This window comes from Canis lupus, chromosome 11 (assembly GCF_011100685.1).
Source record: "Canis lupus familiaris isolate Mischka breed German Shepherd chromosome 11, alternate assembly UU_Cfam_GSD_1.0, whole genome shotgun sequence".
Classification (NCBI taxonomy): domain Eukaryota; kingdom Metazoa; phylum Chordata; class Mammalia; order Carnivora; family Canidae; genus Canis; species Canis lupus.
The window spans coordinates 52,817,413-52,830,260 of NC_049232.1; the positions used below are offsets into that span (position 1 = coordinate 52,817,413).

General features: G+C 45.8%; 2 protein-coding genes across 2 annotated transcripts; both read right to left on the reverse strand.

The window, feature by feature from the left end:
- Window positions 1-426: 426 nt before the first annotated feature.
- On the reverse strand, window positions 427-1,380 carry OR13C7H (olfactory receptor family 13 subfamily C member 7H). Its single transcript, NM_001388528.1, has one exon. The coding sequence runs from the start codon at window positions 1,378-1,380 to the stop codon at window positions 427-429; it is 954 nt and encodes a 317-aa protein (NP_001375457.1).
- A 5,729-nt stretch (window positions 1,381-7,109) lies between these two features.
- OR13C7G (olfactory receptor family 13 subfamily C member 7G) lies at window positions 7,110-8,066 on the reverse strand. The gene has a single exon (NM_001388934.1). The coding sequence runs from the start codon at window positions 8,064-8,066 to the stop codon at window positions 7,110-7,112; it is 957 nt and encodes a 318-aa protein (NP_001375863.1).
- Window positions 8,067-12,848: the final 4,782 nt, after the last annotated feature.

Below are 12,848 nucleotides of genomic sequence, written 5' to 3' on the forward strand. Positions count from 1 at the left end.
CAAAATAGGAGGTTGGTTTTCAATTTGGACACCAATTAAGAAGTATCTTCTCCTCACTGCCATCCTCCCTCCCCATTGCACAGTAGAGCAGAAAACAACATAAAATTGGCACATACAAATTGCAGCTGGTCTGTACATGAACAGGCAAGTATGTTTTTCTTCCAACGTTTTAATTTTTTTTTCATAATAAAAATAAAATTTAATAGCCACTTATCCTCATTTCTAGGTGATTTAGCACAACTCTCTCTTCATTCTAAAGACTCAATGTTCCATGTCAATCACTCATGAAAGCCCCACTGTGATGTGCATTGTTTAGGCAATTTTATGATGAAACTGATATGTAGGACCATCAAAAAAAACCCTATGATTATGAGGTAGCCATTTCCTGGGGCATCTGTGTGCACAGAACCACAAGATATGCTCTCACTATGCAAAGCGTTTCTGCCTCACCAGGGTCTTCACAGCGACCTTCACATCCTTGTTTCTTAGGCTGTAGATGATTGGGTTGAGCATGGGAGTCAGCACTCCATAGAAGAGAGAGATGAGCTTGTCTGAAACATCCTGCTTGTCTGCTCCCAGGGGGTCCTTAGATTTGGGCTTTGCATACATGAAAAGAATAGTTCCATAGAAGATGACCACTACAGTGAGATGGGCAGAGCAGGTGGAGAAGGCCTTTCTCCTCCCTTCAGCTGAAGGGATCTTCAGGATGGTGGTGAGGATGAAGATGTAGGAGATAGAGATGAACAGAACTGGGACGCCCAGGAAGATCACATTGGCCACCCCCATACTGATTACATTGATGGAGATGTCAGCACAGGCCAACTTTAGGACAGCCAAGATCTCACAGGTAAAGTGGTTGATGATGTTGTCCCCACAGAAGGGTAACTGTACTGCAAGAGAGATCTGCACCAAGGAGTTGATGCCACCAGCCACCCAGGAGCTGGCAGCCATGGGCACATAGGCAGCCTTGCTCATGACCACAGGGTACCTAAGTGGGTTACAGATGGCCACATAGCGATCAAATGCCATCATGCCCAGAAGCACACACTCTGTGGCTCCCATGGCAAAGGAGAGAAACATCTGCACAGCACAGCCTGAGAAGGAGATGGTTTTCCTGGGGGTCAGGAAGCCATCCAGGACTAGAGGGATTGAGGAGGTTGTGTAGCAGATGTCCAGGAAGGAAAGGTTCCCCAGGAAGAAGTACATGGGTGTGTGCAGGCGGGAGTCATGGATGGTCACCAGGATGAGGACCCCGTTTCCCAGTAGGATCACCAGGTACATCGACAGGATGAGCACAAAGAATGTTCTCTCAAGCTTTGGTTGATCTGAGAGCCCCAGCAAGACAAATCCTGCCAGAACAGATTGGTTGGCCATTTTCATTTTAAATTCTCTCCTCTACCCTCAGGAAAACTGAGAACAGCAAACACATGTTTATAGGGATCAATATGTGGGGATTACAATGAGATCCTTCTATAACTTGTAATTAATTTTATCCCTTGACATGTCAACTTATAATATCAGCATCAAAGTTATAAAGTTATAAAAACCATTGTCTACTGAAGTTAGTAATATATTGAAGTCAGAATATATTGAAGTCAGGATATATTGAATCAAAGAAAGAAAGAGCAGGACCTAGAAACCTAACCAAACCATGATGTATGATAGAACTTTAGCCAGATCAATAGTGTTGACACACTTGAAGGAAGGGTCCGTATAGTAACTGTAAAAGAGGAATCCTGAGGGTATGCTGTACACATGGGTCCAGAGCACTGTCTGGCTCTTCTGGCCATCCCTGCCTGCACATAATTTTCCCTAGAGTGTCCTTGTGGATGTCAGGCTGTCACACTCAGTGATGCTAACCACTGACATCACCTCATTCACTCCCCTGGCTCTAATTCTGTGTTTATATAATAATTTTCTGACTATAATTTGGCCCCACATGTAGTTCTACATGGAGAGAATGTGATGAGCAAAGGCCAAGAACATTAAGATCTGCCTAGCATTTACATTTATTACTTGATGTCAGGTTTATACTTCATTTCTTTTGAGTTCGGTTGATAATCTCCCTTCATTGCACTGTCAATAGGGAATATCTGGCTAATAGTCCATAGAGACCCTAATGGAAGCACTTCCACATCCCCCCTCTAACCATGGCCTTTGTCCACAGCATTGTAATTCTGCTCCAGCCCTCAGGGCTGCGGAGTAGAAGTAGAATCAAAGGACAAGTGTCCCTCATGCCTCCCAGCATGAGCATCTGAGACTTTGTGAGCAGCCTCCATGCTTTTGGTGACATTCAATAGTACACAACACCCCACTCAGACCCTTCTATATCTGAGTTGACCATTAAAGCCACAGCAATGCCACAATAAAGCTTTCTCCCCCACAGAAAAGTAGATAATTCTATCCAGGCTTGCAGAGTGGTCCCCCCAAAGAGGCACTGCACATAAGATGTACTCCAGTTGCATAGACTAGTACATCCAATTCGTTAGAGAAAACCCCAAGCCTTAGCTTCTCATGTTAAACATGAGGAAACAGAAGCTCACAAGTGCTCCTCCATTGTGCCAGAGCAGGTCTACTGAGGAGCAAAGGACCCTTTTCAAAATCCTGGCCATCCTTGCTTTCCCTAGGACGCTCATGAAAACTAGAGACGCCACACCTTTCTCTAAGATATCTGCCCTGTAAGAGAGCTTGCATAGGGGTGGGTCCCTGGGCTTCACACATTGCATCTGTGACCCTTACACTATTGCTACTAGTCTGAAGCTATCCTCATGCAATTATCAGACATTAACTGTGGGCATTGGGAACATTTGGTAAAAAAGAGATATGTTCTTAAGGACATTAGTACTATTGGCTGGAGAATCTCAGAATTGGCAGGAATATTGTAAAGTAGTAACTGGTCGCCTCTTCCTCCTCCATGGTGTGAACATCTTCTGTGAAATGCGATTTTCCCATTCTGCTTCAAACATCTTGAGCTGTGCTATCCCATTCCTTTGTCAGACAACTTTTATTGTTGGAAAGTTTTCCCTTACGTTGAGCAGAACTTCCATCTAATGTCATCCCCATAATTTACCCCCTGCCCTCCCCACCCCTCCACTGGCCTAGACTGCCAGGACATGTCTGCTCAAAAAAAAAAAAAAAAAAAAAAAGCCCTTCATAGACACGGGAGCTGTGACTCACAATCACCTTTTCTCTTCTCCTACCTACTTGGAGAAATTCTGGCTAGAGAGAGAACTCAGTTTATGTCCAGTATGGGGATGAGGCCATGGTGGGGTCAGGAGCTCACCTGGACAGAAGGTTTCATGGTAGGGAGGATGCTGAAAGGCTTCTGGCTTTAGAGGTGATTGTTTCAACTGTCCACTGTGACCATCCCTTATCTAGTTCTATCTGTTGAGGCTGGGCCTGGACATGTGCAGCCAATTCTGTTTAGCTGTCTTGGATCTAAGCAGTCCCTTCAAATTTCACAGCAAGGTAAAGAAAATTCAGGGTTGGCCATAGCCTAAGGGGCTCTTGCTGCTCGCATTCCTGGCCTTCTCCATACCCAGTGAGATAAGAGCAGGAAGGACATCCCGAGTTGCTGTTTCCCAGTGGTCCTGGCAGTGACACCCAGCCTGGGTACTTGGGGCAGACACACTTTGCTCTCTGCTACTTGCCCTGTCTCCACAGGTTCTGTCAAGGAACACTGGAGCAATTTAGAGTTCTGGTTGTTTGGGGCCAGTTTTAATCCCAGAAGCAATTTAATGTTTGGCGAAGGCCCCATAGGAGTTTAGGGCCTATGTCCTATGAACCTAATTAGAGAAGTTGTAGACAACACTATTAAGTCTTAACTCTCACTACAAAGAGATGTTTCCTAGATTAGGAAGTTTTCATCCTCTCCTTGCTGATTTTCCCAGAAGTAGAGGAAATGACTAAGGTCTGACTGTGCTTTTACCACAATGGCATCTGTTAGAGGGGACTCTGCACTTGTCTTTGCAAGGCTAAGTGTCCAAACAAGAGGTGGAAGGTGTACCTATGCCCTGGCAGACACACTGAATGACCTCATGCTCCAGGAGCTGACCCTCACTGCTGTCCCCCAGCACTCATCCAGGGCTGGCCAGCTCTAGCTCTCGCCCTCAAAGACAGGAAGCAAAAGATGTACCATAGGCCAGCACCAGGCACTATGAAGAAGGGAGGCCAGCACCTCCAACTTCCAGAAAGGTCCCAGTGACAGCTACAGTCTGAAAGATGATTACTCGATGTCCCTAAACTATATGGGAGCTCAGAGTAGGAAAGAGTCAGAGGATGGAGGTCATGGCAGTTTAGGTCCCAACTAGGAAGCAATTCACACTGCCATGCTATAGGAAAGCAGGGAACAAGGCTTACCGATTGCAGCTGAGGACATGATGGCAGAAGAGAGCTCTGGGTTTGATGAGAAAACAACAAAGTTTAGCCTTAGAAGCAAGCAGCTCTGGAATCACAGGCCAGGCAGGGAACTAGGTAACTGGCATTATGCTAAAAGCTTCTTCTTTAAAAAAAAAAAAAAAAAAGTTTATTTATTTATTCATGAGAGACACAGGGAGACAGAGACATAGGCAGAGGGAATAGCAGGCTCCCCACGAGGAGCCTGATGCAAGACTCGATCCCAGGACCCAGGGATCATGCCCTGAGACAAAGGCAGACACTCAACCACTAGGCCACCCAGGTGTCCCTTGCCAAGAGCTTCTGTTTATTAGAGATCTTTGGTGATAAGAAACAGAGAATCCCTTCAGGTAACCTCAACTGGGGTGCAGGAAGTAAGAGTCAGGAGTATGGAGTGTGGCCATGCCTGCTCAGCAGGGCCTGAGGACAGGAGTTTCCCCTTAGACATCGATGAGGAAGAAGACAAGGAGGGGGTGAGGAGCCTTGGATTGAAGCCTAATCTCTATCAAAACAACTGATAAAGATTGGTCTTAGAAGGAGAATGATTTGCTAATAAAAGACCCTGGATACTAATTCTCCCTTGGTAAGAAGAAGATGGAAGTTGGTATCAGTTTGTTGTATACCCTTGTCATCCATGTAGGCATCATGGTCCATGTTACCGCAGGGGAAATGCACAAAGATCTCACTGTGGAGCATGGGTTTGGCCCCTCTCCACCAATGCTTTTGTCATTTTCCCGATGACTGAGGAAAAGAAGCCCTGGAGCACCCTGGTTGGGAATCTCTATAAGCCACAGACCACTGCAGGCTTCAGGCTAGAGACTGCCATGTTTGGATTTTCTCTCAGGAAAAAGTTTCATCCCTCCAAGCCCTTGCTTAGATCCTCTGTAGAAGTCTATGAGCCACATGATACATCTCTCTGAGCACAAGGAGTGCAAGGGGATAGGAGAACACTGAAAGGTAGCTGGGGAGAGGCATCTGTGTGTCTTCTTTAGCACCTGTATGCTAAGTACATTTGTAGGCACTGCAGACAAATACATCTGGAACTATTGGGTCCATCTCAAGACTGCCTTGCCCCTGCCGTGTGACTGGACACTCTTATACTCTAGGAGGTCCCACCCTACATCATGTCAAAATGCACTTGCATCCCACTTTAAGTATAATTTTATGATAAATTTGAAATGATTTTTTAAAAGATTTTATTTATTTATTTGAGAGAGAGAGAGCAAGCACAGAGGGAGAGGGAAAAGTAGACTCCCTGCTGAGCAGGGAGCCCAATGCAGAGCTGGATCCCAGGACCCCAGGATCATGACCCAAGCCAAAGGCAGGCACTTAACTGACTGAGCCACCCAGGCACTCCTGAAATGATTTTTCTACTTCTGCTATTAAGATTATTTGGCTTATAAGTGACTCAATTTATAATTCTATGATTTCTAAACAATAAGCACTTTTCCTGCAAAGTGAAAGTAACTACAGAACGTTCTAAAATAATGGGGTGTCCGGGTGGTACCATTGGTTAAGCATCAAACTCTTGGTTTTAGCTCAGGTCCTGATCTCGGGATCATGAGGTCAAGTCCCCACCTCAGGCTCTGGGCTTAGCATGGAGTCTGCTCAGGACTCTCTCCCTCTCCCTCTCCCCTTCCCCCTCCTCTCTCTCTCTCTGCCTCCCTCCTCCTTCCCTCTCTCCTTCTCTACAATAAAGAAAATAAATATTTAAAATATGATTCATGAGTAAAAGTATTTATCCATTACTGAGAATGACATAATATTCCCTTTTTCAGGAATGCAAATAAACAAGATTTTTAAATGGTTTTTGTTTGTTTGTTTTGTAGTTTAAGAGCCAACATGTTCTCCAGACCTCTAACATCTTTGTACATGGAGGACACCCCATAGCCCTGACTGCTGTACCCTCATGCCCAGGGGGTAAAACAGCCCTGCTGACTCTACTTAAGAGGAAAAATACTTGCACAGTAGTACAAAATAAAATCCATTTATAGGAATTTAACTTAGCAAATTATTTTTAGGAAATTTTTTTTTCCTTGAACAAAAGGAATTCACCAAGTTACTTTCCTTGGGATCCAGGGTATAGGAGACACCTAAGAAGGATATAAGTCAGTCACACACACACAGCCCACGAGCTAGCACTGAGATTTGATCATTATTCTCTCTCGCAGGTAAGCTTTCTCAGGAAGCTGAATTTGATGGGGAGATTTTCACACGGGATGTTTACTGTTACTCTTAAGATCGACACCTGTGGGATGGAGGTGAAGGAAGAAGGAATGAGCTCAGAGGGCAAACTCGAACTGCCCATTACTCTCATGGGCCAAGGGCAAGCCAGCGAAGGAACTCATTTGAATGCTGTCAGCCACCAGCGTTCCCAACAGCTGGGGTAAGAGGAGCTTCAGCCCTAGGTGGGGTGGTGGTGAGTCTGGGCAATACACTCATACCAGCCTCCACTACATACTTGTAACCAATACTTCTCAAGGTTTAACATGCATATGAATCCCTTGAGGGATTTTGTTAACACGTCAATTCCAATTCAGTAGGTCTGGAATGGGCCCCAGATTCTGTATGTCTAAAAAGCTTCATATGATGCTAACACTGCTGGTCCATGGACCACATGGTGAGCAGCGTAGCTCTGAAGTCACTTTGCCCCTGATTGAGTTTTTATACTGAATTTCACAACTGAATGAGAAGGTGTGGGTTCTCACCCACCATCACTGAGTGAAGTGCTTCTGAGCCACTATGTACCTCACAGCGGTCTTAACATCCTTGTTCCTCAGACTGTAGATGATGGGGTTGAGCATGGGAGTCAGGAGGCCATAGAAGAGGGAGATGAGCTTGTCTGAAACATCCTGCTTGTCTGCTCCCAGGGGATCCTTAGATTTGGGTTTTGCATACATGAAAAGAATAGTCCCATAGAAGATGACCACTACAGTGAGGTGGGCAGAGCAGGTGGAGAAGGCCTTTCTCCTCCCCTCTGCTGAGGGGATCCGCAGGATGGTAGCAATGATGAACACATAAGAGATAGAGATGAACAGAACTGGGACGCCCAGGAAGATCACATTGGCCACCCCCATACTGATCACATTGATGGAGATGTCAGCACAGGCCAACTTTAGGACAGCCAGGATCTCACAGATGAAGTGGTTGATGACATTGTCCCCACAGAAAGGTAACTGTACTGCAAGAGAGATCTGCACTAAGGAGTTGATGCCACCAGCCACCCAGGAGCTGGCAGCCATGGGCACATAGGCAGCCTTGCTCATGACCACAGGGTACCTAAGTGGGTTACAGATGGCCACATAGCGATCAAATGCCATCATGCCCAGAAGCACACACTCTGTGGCTCCCATGGCAAAGGAGAGAAACATCTGCACGGCACAGCCTGAGAAGGAGATGGTTTTCCTGGGGGTCAGGAAGCCATCCAGGACTAGAGGGACTGAGGAGGTTGTGTAGCAGATGTCCAGGAAGGAGAGGTTCCCCAGGAAGAAGTACATGGGTGTGTGCAGGCGGGAGTCATGGATGGTCACCAGGATGAGGACCCCGTTTCCCAGTAGGATCACCAGGTACATCGACAGGATGAGCACAAAGAATGTTTTCTCTAGTTTTGGATGGGCAGAGAGGCCAAGCAAAACGAACTCTGTCACAGCAGATTGGTTGGGTCCTTCCATTTCATACACTCTCCTTTATCCCTAAAAATACTGAAGGCAGAAATACATATTGGTTTTTTGATGGCTTGAGTCAGTACATGGGGATCACTGTATGATGCCTCTAAAATTGTAAATAAGCTTAACCTGTGGGATTTAACTAAAACCCAAGTTATATAAACTTAGTCTGTGTATCAGTCAAAAGCATGAAATGCAGAACCTGGAAATCTAAAGAAACCTAACAAAATAAAGGACATTTCTGTCTACTCAATGGTATTAATATACCTAAAGCACACACACACACACAAAATATATATATATATACCTAAAGCAAGAATTGTATGTCTGCACATGCTGTGTGTCTTCAACACTTTACAGGGAAGCAGGAGCCACTGAATAACTCTATTTCTGTCATATAATTGGGACCTTAGGCTATCAAAGCTCAGTGACATTGACCATTGACATTATGTGGCCCATTCCTGTAGATGTAGTTCCTCCTTGTCCAGCAAGTTTCTGTTATAACTAGACTTCCAACACAGTCTTATAGGAAGAGAATGTGCTGACTCGAAAACATAAAGTTATATAATATATAGTTATATAAAGATATAATACTTATATCTTTAATAGCTTTATTTCTTATGGAGTATCTGGTATACACTTCAGTATTTTGTGAGTTTAGTTAGTGTAAATCAGTTTATCTGCACTTGACCCTCTTCTCTGAATAAGCTGATCAATTTGAATTTCTGGAGTCTACAACATAGAGCTCCCCTCAAAGTCTCCGGGAACCTGATGTGCAGAGCAGGCCTTGTGTGCTGCCTCTTGTAACCAATGCTGACCTGTCTGTCCCTCTGCTGCTTGAACTTGGGCTCAAGGAATAAAATCATACCTGATAGTCAGAGCCGATTCATAATTCACATCCTCAGTGTAGGTTGAGTAGGGCCCTGAGGCACAAACCATCCAGTGCCACTTAGATGCTTTGCAGACATTTTCCCATGTAAATCTACTCGGCTCCCCAAACTATCCAATGCCACATGGTAGATCATCACAATTTTACTGCCAAGGAGATTAGGAACACCAGACATCATCAGGCCCCATGGCAGGGCACCCAAAACAGCATGATTGTTGGTTAAAAATACAGAGTGCCGAGTCCTGCATTTGCAGATGATCTTAGAGATTAGTTTTTTGTTTGCCTGTTTTTTAAACAAATGTTCCTTGTATACTTCTGATCCACACCAGTCTTGGGAATCACTGACCTCTTAGTTTAAAGGTGGAGAAACTGAGGTCTGGAGGGAGGGTTGTGAATTGCACACGGCCCTGAAGAAGGGGTGCTTGTTTCTGGTTGGTAATGATACAATGCTCAAAAGAGGTTATCTCGGGAAATGTGGAATTAAGGGATAGAGAATCATTTTTAGAGAAAGCTGCATTAGTACCAGGGAGTACAGAATTCGAGGCTCAGCGGAATCTTCAGATATTAAATCAGGCCAGTCCCTTTCCCTAAACCACCTGTTACAATGATCCTCTCTTCGGGAAGTGATTTCTCTGCCTCTGTTTCAACAGTTGAACAACATGAGGCCTCACAGCCTCGATATTGTTGCCAGGAAGCTGGGCTGTTGATATCTGCCCCTTTTCCTAACTTCTTCCTTCCTTCACTGGCCCTAAGGCTCCTCTGGGCTCATACAAAACAGACCGGCTCCCTTGGCACAGCAGCAGCCTTCAGAGCTTTGGAAAGAGTTGTCTTGCCCCCCTCTTCCCTTGACCCCTCACCACCACCACCCTGTACAACACTCTTTGCATCAGCCTCTTTCCTTCCCTCCCCACTGGTGAAGAGCTGGCCATAGACATCATCCAGCACTTACCCAGCATGGGGTGACGTCTAGGCTGGGTCTGTGGCTCACAGGAAGGGAGGCCGCTGGAGTGGGGAGCTGCCAGTGTATAGGAGCAAGGAGAAATGACTGTCTCTGGTGTCATCTGCCCATCTGGGAGCTACCCAGCCATAACCAAGGCAGGCCATATAGATCTTCTCTCTCAGAGCTGCTCCAGCAATGTATGGATACACGCCCTTAACATGGGCACATTGTTAACTATTGCTGGACTTCCTGGTGTCTCTAAATGACCCTGGGTATAGAGGGGTCCTAAGTGCAGTGACAAGTCTCAGCCCATAGAAGCTACAGCTACTCACAGTACCTTTGCCTGACCTTGGGACTCAATGAGAGAAGGGGACAAAGGCTGACTCTCAAGGCTGAGACTCAGCCCGGAGCCTCAGTTCAAAGGAGGCTGTACCCCAGTTGGGCTGACAAGACATGCCTAGCTACTGGGCCCAGCACCCTCTTCTCTGTGCTCCCCACTTTCTCCAGAGGGTATCATGATGACTCTCTCAGGAATTAAGGCTGGGTTGCTTTGGGGCCAGTCCTTATCCCAGAAGCAATTTAAAGTTTGGTGAGAGGCTCAGAATTTAGACTTCACTCCTATATACCCAATTAGGCAATGCTGTGAAGTCTACCCAATGGCCCCCTCTCGCTACAAGAGAATCTCAGCTTAGAACATCCTCTGGCCAGGTAATCAGAGTTCCCCTGGGTTTTGATCACAACAGTTGATCCAAATGGCTCTATCATTGTCCTCAGAGAGCCTGGAAGGAAGAAGAGCTGGGCCTCAGTGATTCAAATATTCCCAGGAACTTTTAGCCAGATTCCCTGACAACCAGGCACCTCCTCTCCTTTACTGTGACCCAGAATTCATCATTCATTCTCTTTCTCTCTCTCTCTCTCTCCAACCTGCCCACCACTCTGAACAACTGCTATGAGCATGTCATATGTACCAAGCCTTGTGCCAAGTACCAAACAGTAGGGATGGGGACATGGTGACCAGAAATGGGTCTTTGTCTTCAGAGAATGCTGGCACAGAAGAAATATCTAGAGAGCGAGGCATGATTGAGAGGGTCACAAAGCTGTCCAGGACGCTGTGCATCGGAGGAGTATTCAGAACTAGCCCAGGATGAAAATAACAGGGATAGGGGAGAGAGGAGCCCAGGGAGATATTCAGGAGGAAGAAATGATCATATTTAGAGAAAGATCTGGGATAGATGCAGAAGAGAGAAGAATCAACAGTGTCTAAAATCCCAGATCTTGAGAACTGGCTGATGACGTTTCTAACATTTCAGTATGTGGTTTTGGTACACCTTTTGTGCCCAGCTCATTGGTTACCAGTAATAAAGGTGTGACTAAGAAATAGTTTCTGTGATTGAGGAGTTTATGGCCTATTGGATTTGTTATATTTGAGATGATGGTGAGACATTGATATTGAGTTGCTATTAATTTATGCCTGTTTCCTAAATCTTATCTTACCCAATGCTCCTCAAGATCCCTTGAGACAAGTATGAGGGATGGATGCTTAGATGGGACCAGGTGAGGGACCCTCCATCACTGGGCTCCAGTCTTATACTCATGATGTCTAACAATCTTTGACCTTTGCTCTCTACCTGCTGGGAGCCTGTCCCGCCTTCACTCTTGATTTCCTCAGGGTGAGGGGATGTTTTAGGGTTCGTGGGGGAACAGCAGTGCAAGTGGGCCTTGTGGTTGGACAGGCGCTGGGACATCAATCTGAGTGACTCCCACTGGCCCCCCTGTGGCACAGCTCTGTGTCCCCCCACCTCTAAGGCTTTGCCACATGGAAGACTCAACCACTCTGCCTCACTTCCCTTACTCCAGCTGGGACTAATTGCCTCCTACTCTCTTCCCTCTGATTGGACTTTAGGTACCACAGCTCTGGTTTCTTCTCAGGCCTAACCACCTATATTACTGTGGTTTCTCTTTCCTCTCCTTCCTTACACCAGCTGCTGACTACATCCTGGTATTTGAGTTCAAGCTCCTGAGAAACAGATCTAAAGGGTTTGGTTAGTCATTGTCCAGGCTAGGCCACCAGAGAGCTCATACGTTAACTGCACCTAGGACAGGTGTCCACCTGGTCTAGTCAGGTGAGTCCTGAGGCCAGAATGCTTCATGGTACAAAGCATGCAAAGAATTTGAGGGAAAGGTGAACATGGGTATATCTAGTAAGTGAGGCTTGCTGGAATGAAGGAGCAAATCAGGCAACTATTGTTCAGATAATCCAGCATTCAGATTTCAGAAGTTACATACTGGTATCTCCACTTAGCACATGCTGCATGAGTGGCTTCCTGTCCACTCTGTGGAAAGGCTCTGTGTCCCCCACCTGTTAGGCAAAGCCTTGGCCCTGTCACCTACCAGGAAGACAACTTCTCCCTCCTGCCTCTTCCCATTTCCCTCTTCAGGGAAGGAAGAGGAGGTACCATACCTTAAAACAAAACAAAACAAAACAAAAAACAGTAAAACCAAACCAAAATTCTGTTTCTCTGACCTTATAGCACCTGATTCCAGTCCTGGAATCCATCTCAAAATGCTGGTGGTTCCTCTCTGCCTTCACAGAGAATGTGCTAGAATGATTCCTGAAAGAACCTCAACGTGTTCTGAGCAAGGTTGAAAAGTTTTGACCAGGAATCTGGTCACAGGCCTTGTGAATTCCATGATGTCATGTCCACATTTGTCCTGAGGAAGCCACAATAAGCAGATGCCTCCCTAGGAAATGCTGATGTTCTGGAATTCAGACTATCACTTGGGTCAGCTCCACTCATCTTTGGCAAACTCACATTTACACACACCCAAACACATGGAATAAGGGTATTTCTGACACACAAAGCTTTGTTTTGGCCAGTTAAAACCCAAATATTCCCTGGTTGGTCCGTCTAGAGCTTCCTTGGGCAGTGAGGAGAAATGAAGGGAAACATTTTCAGCA

Excerpts from the sequence above, each read along its gene's own strand:
- OR13C7H (NM_001388528.1), bottom strand. The coding sequence starts at position 1,380 with ATGAAAATGGCCAACCAATCTGTTCTGGCAGGATTTGTCTTGCTGGGG.
- OR13C7G (NM_001388934.1), bottom strand. The coding sequence starts at position 8,066 with ATGGAAGGACCCAACCAATCTGCTGTGACAGAGTTCGTTTTGCTTGGC.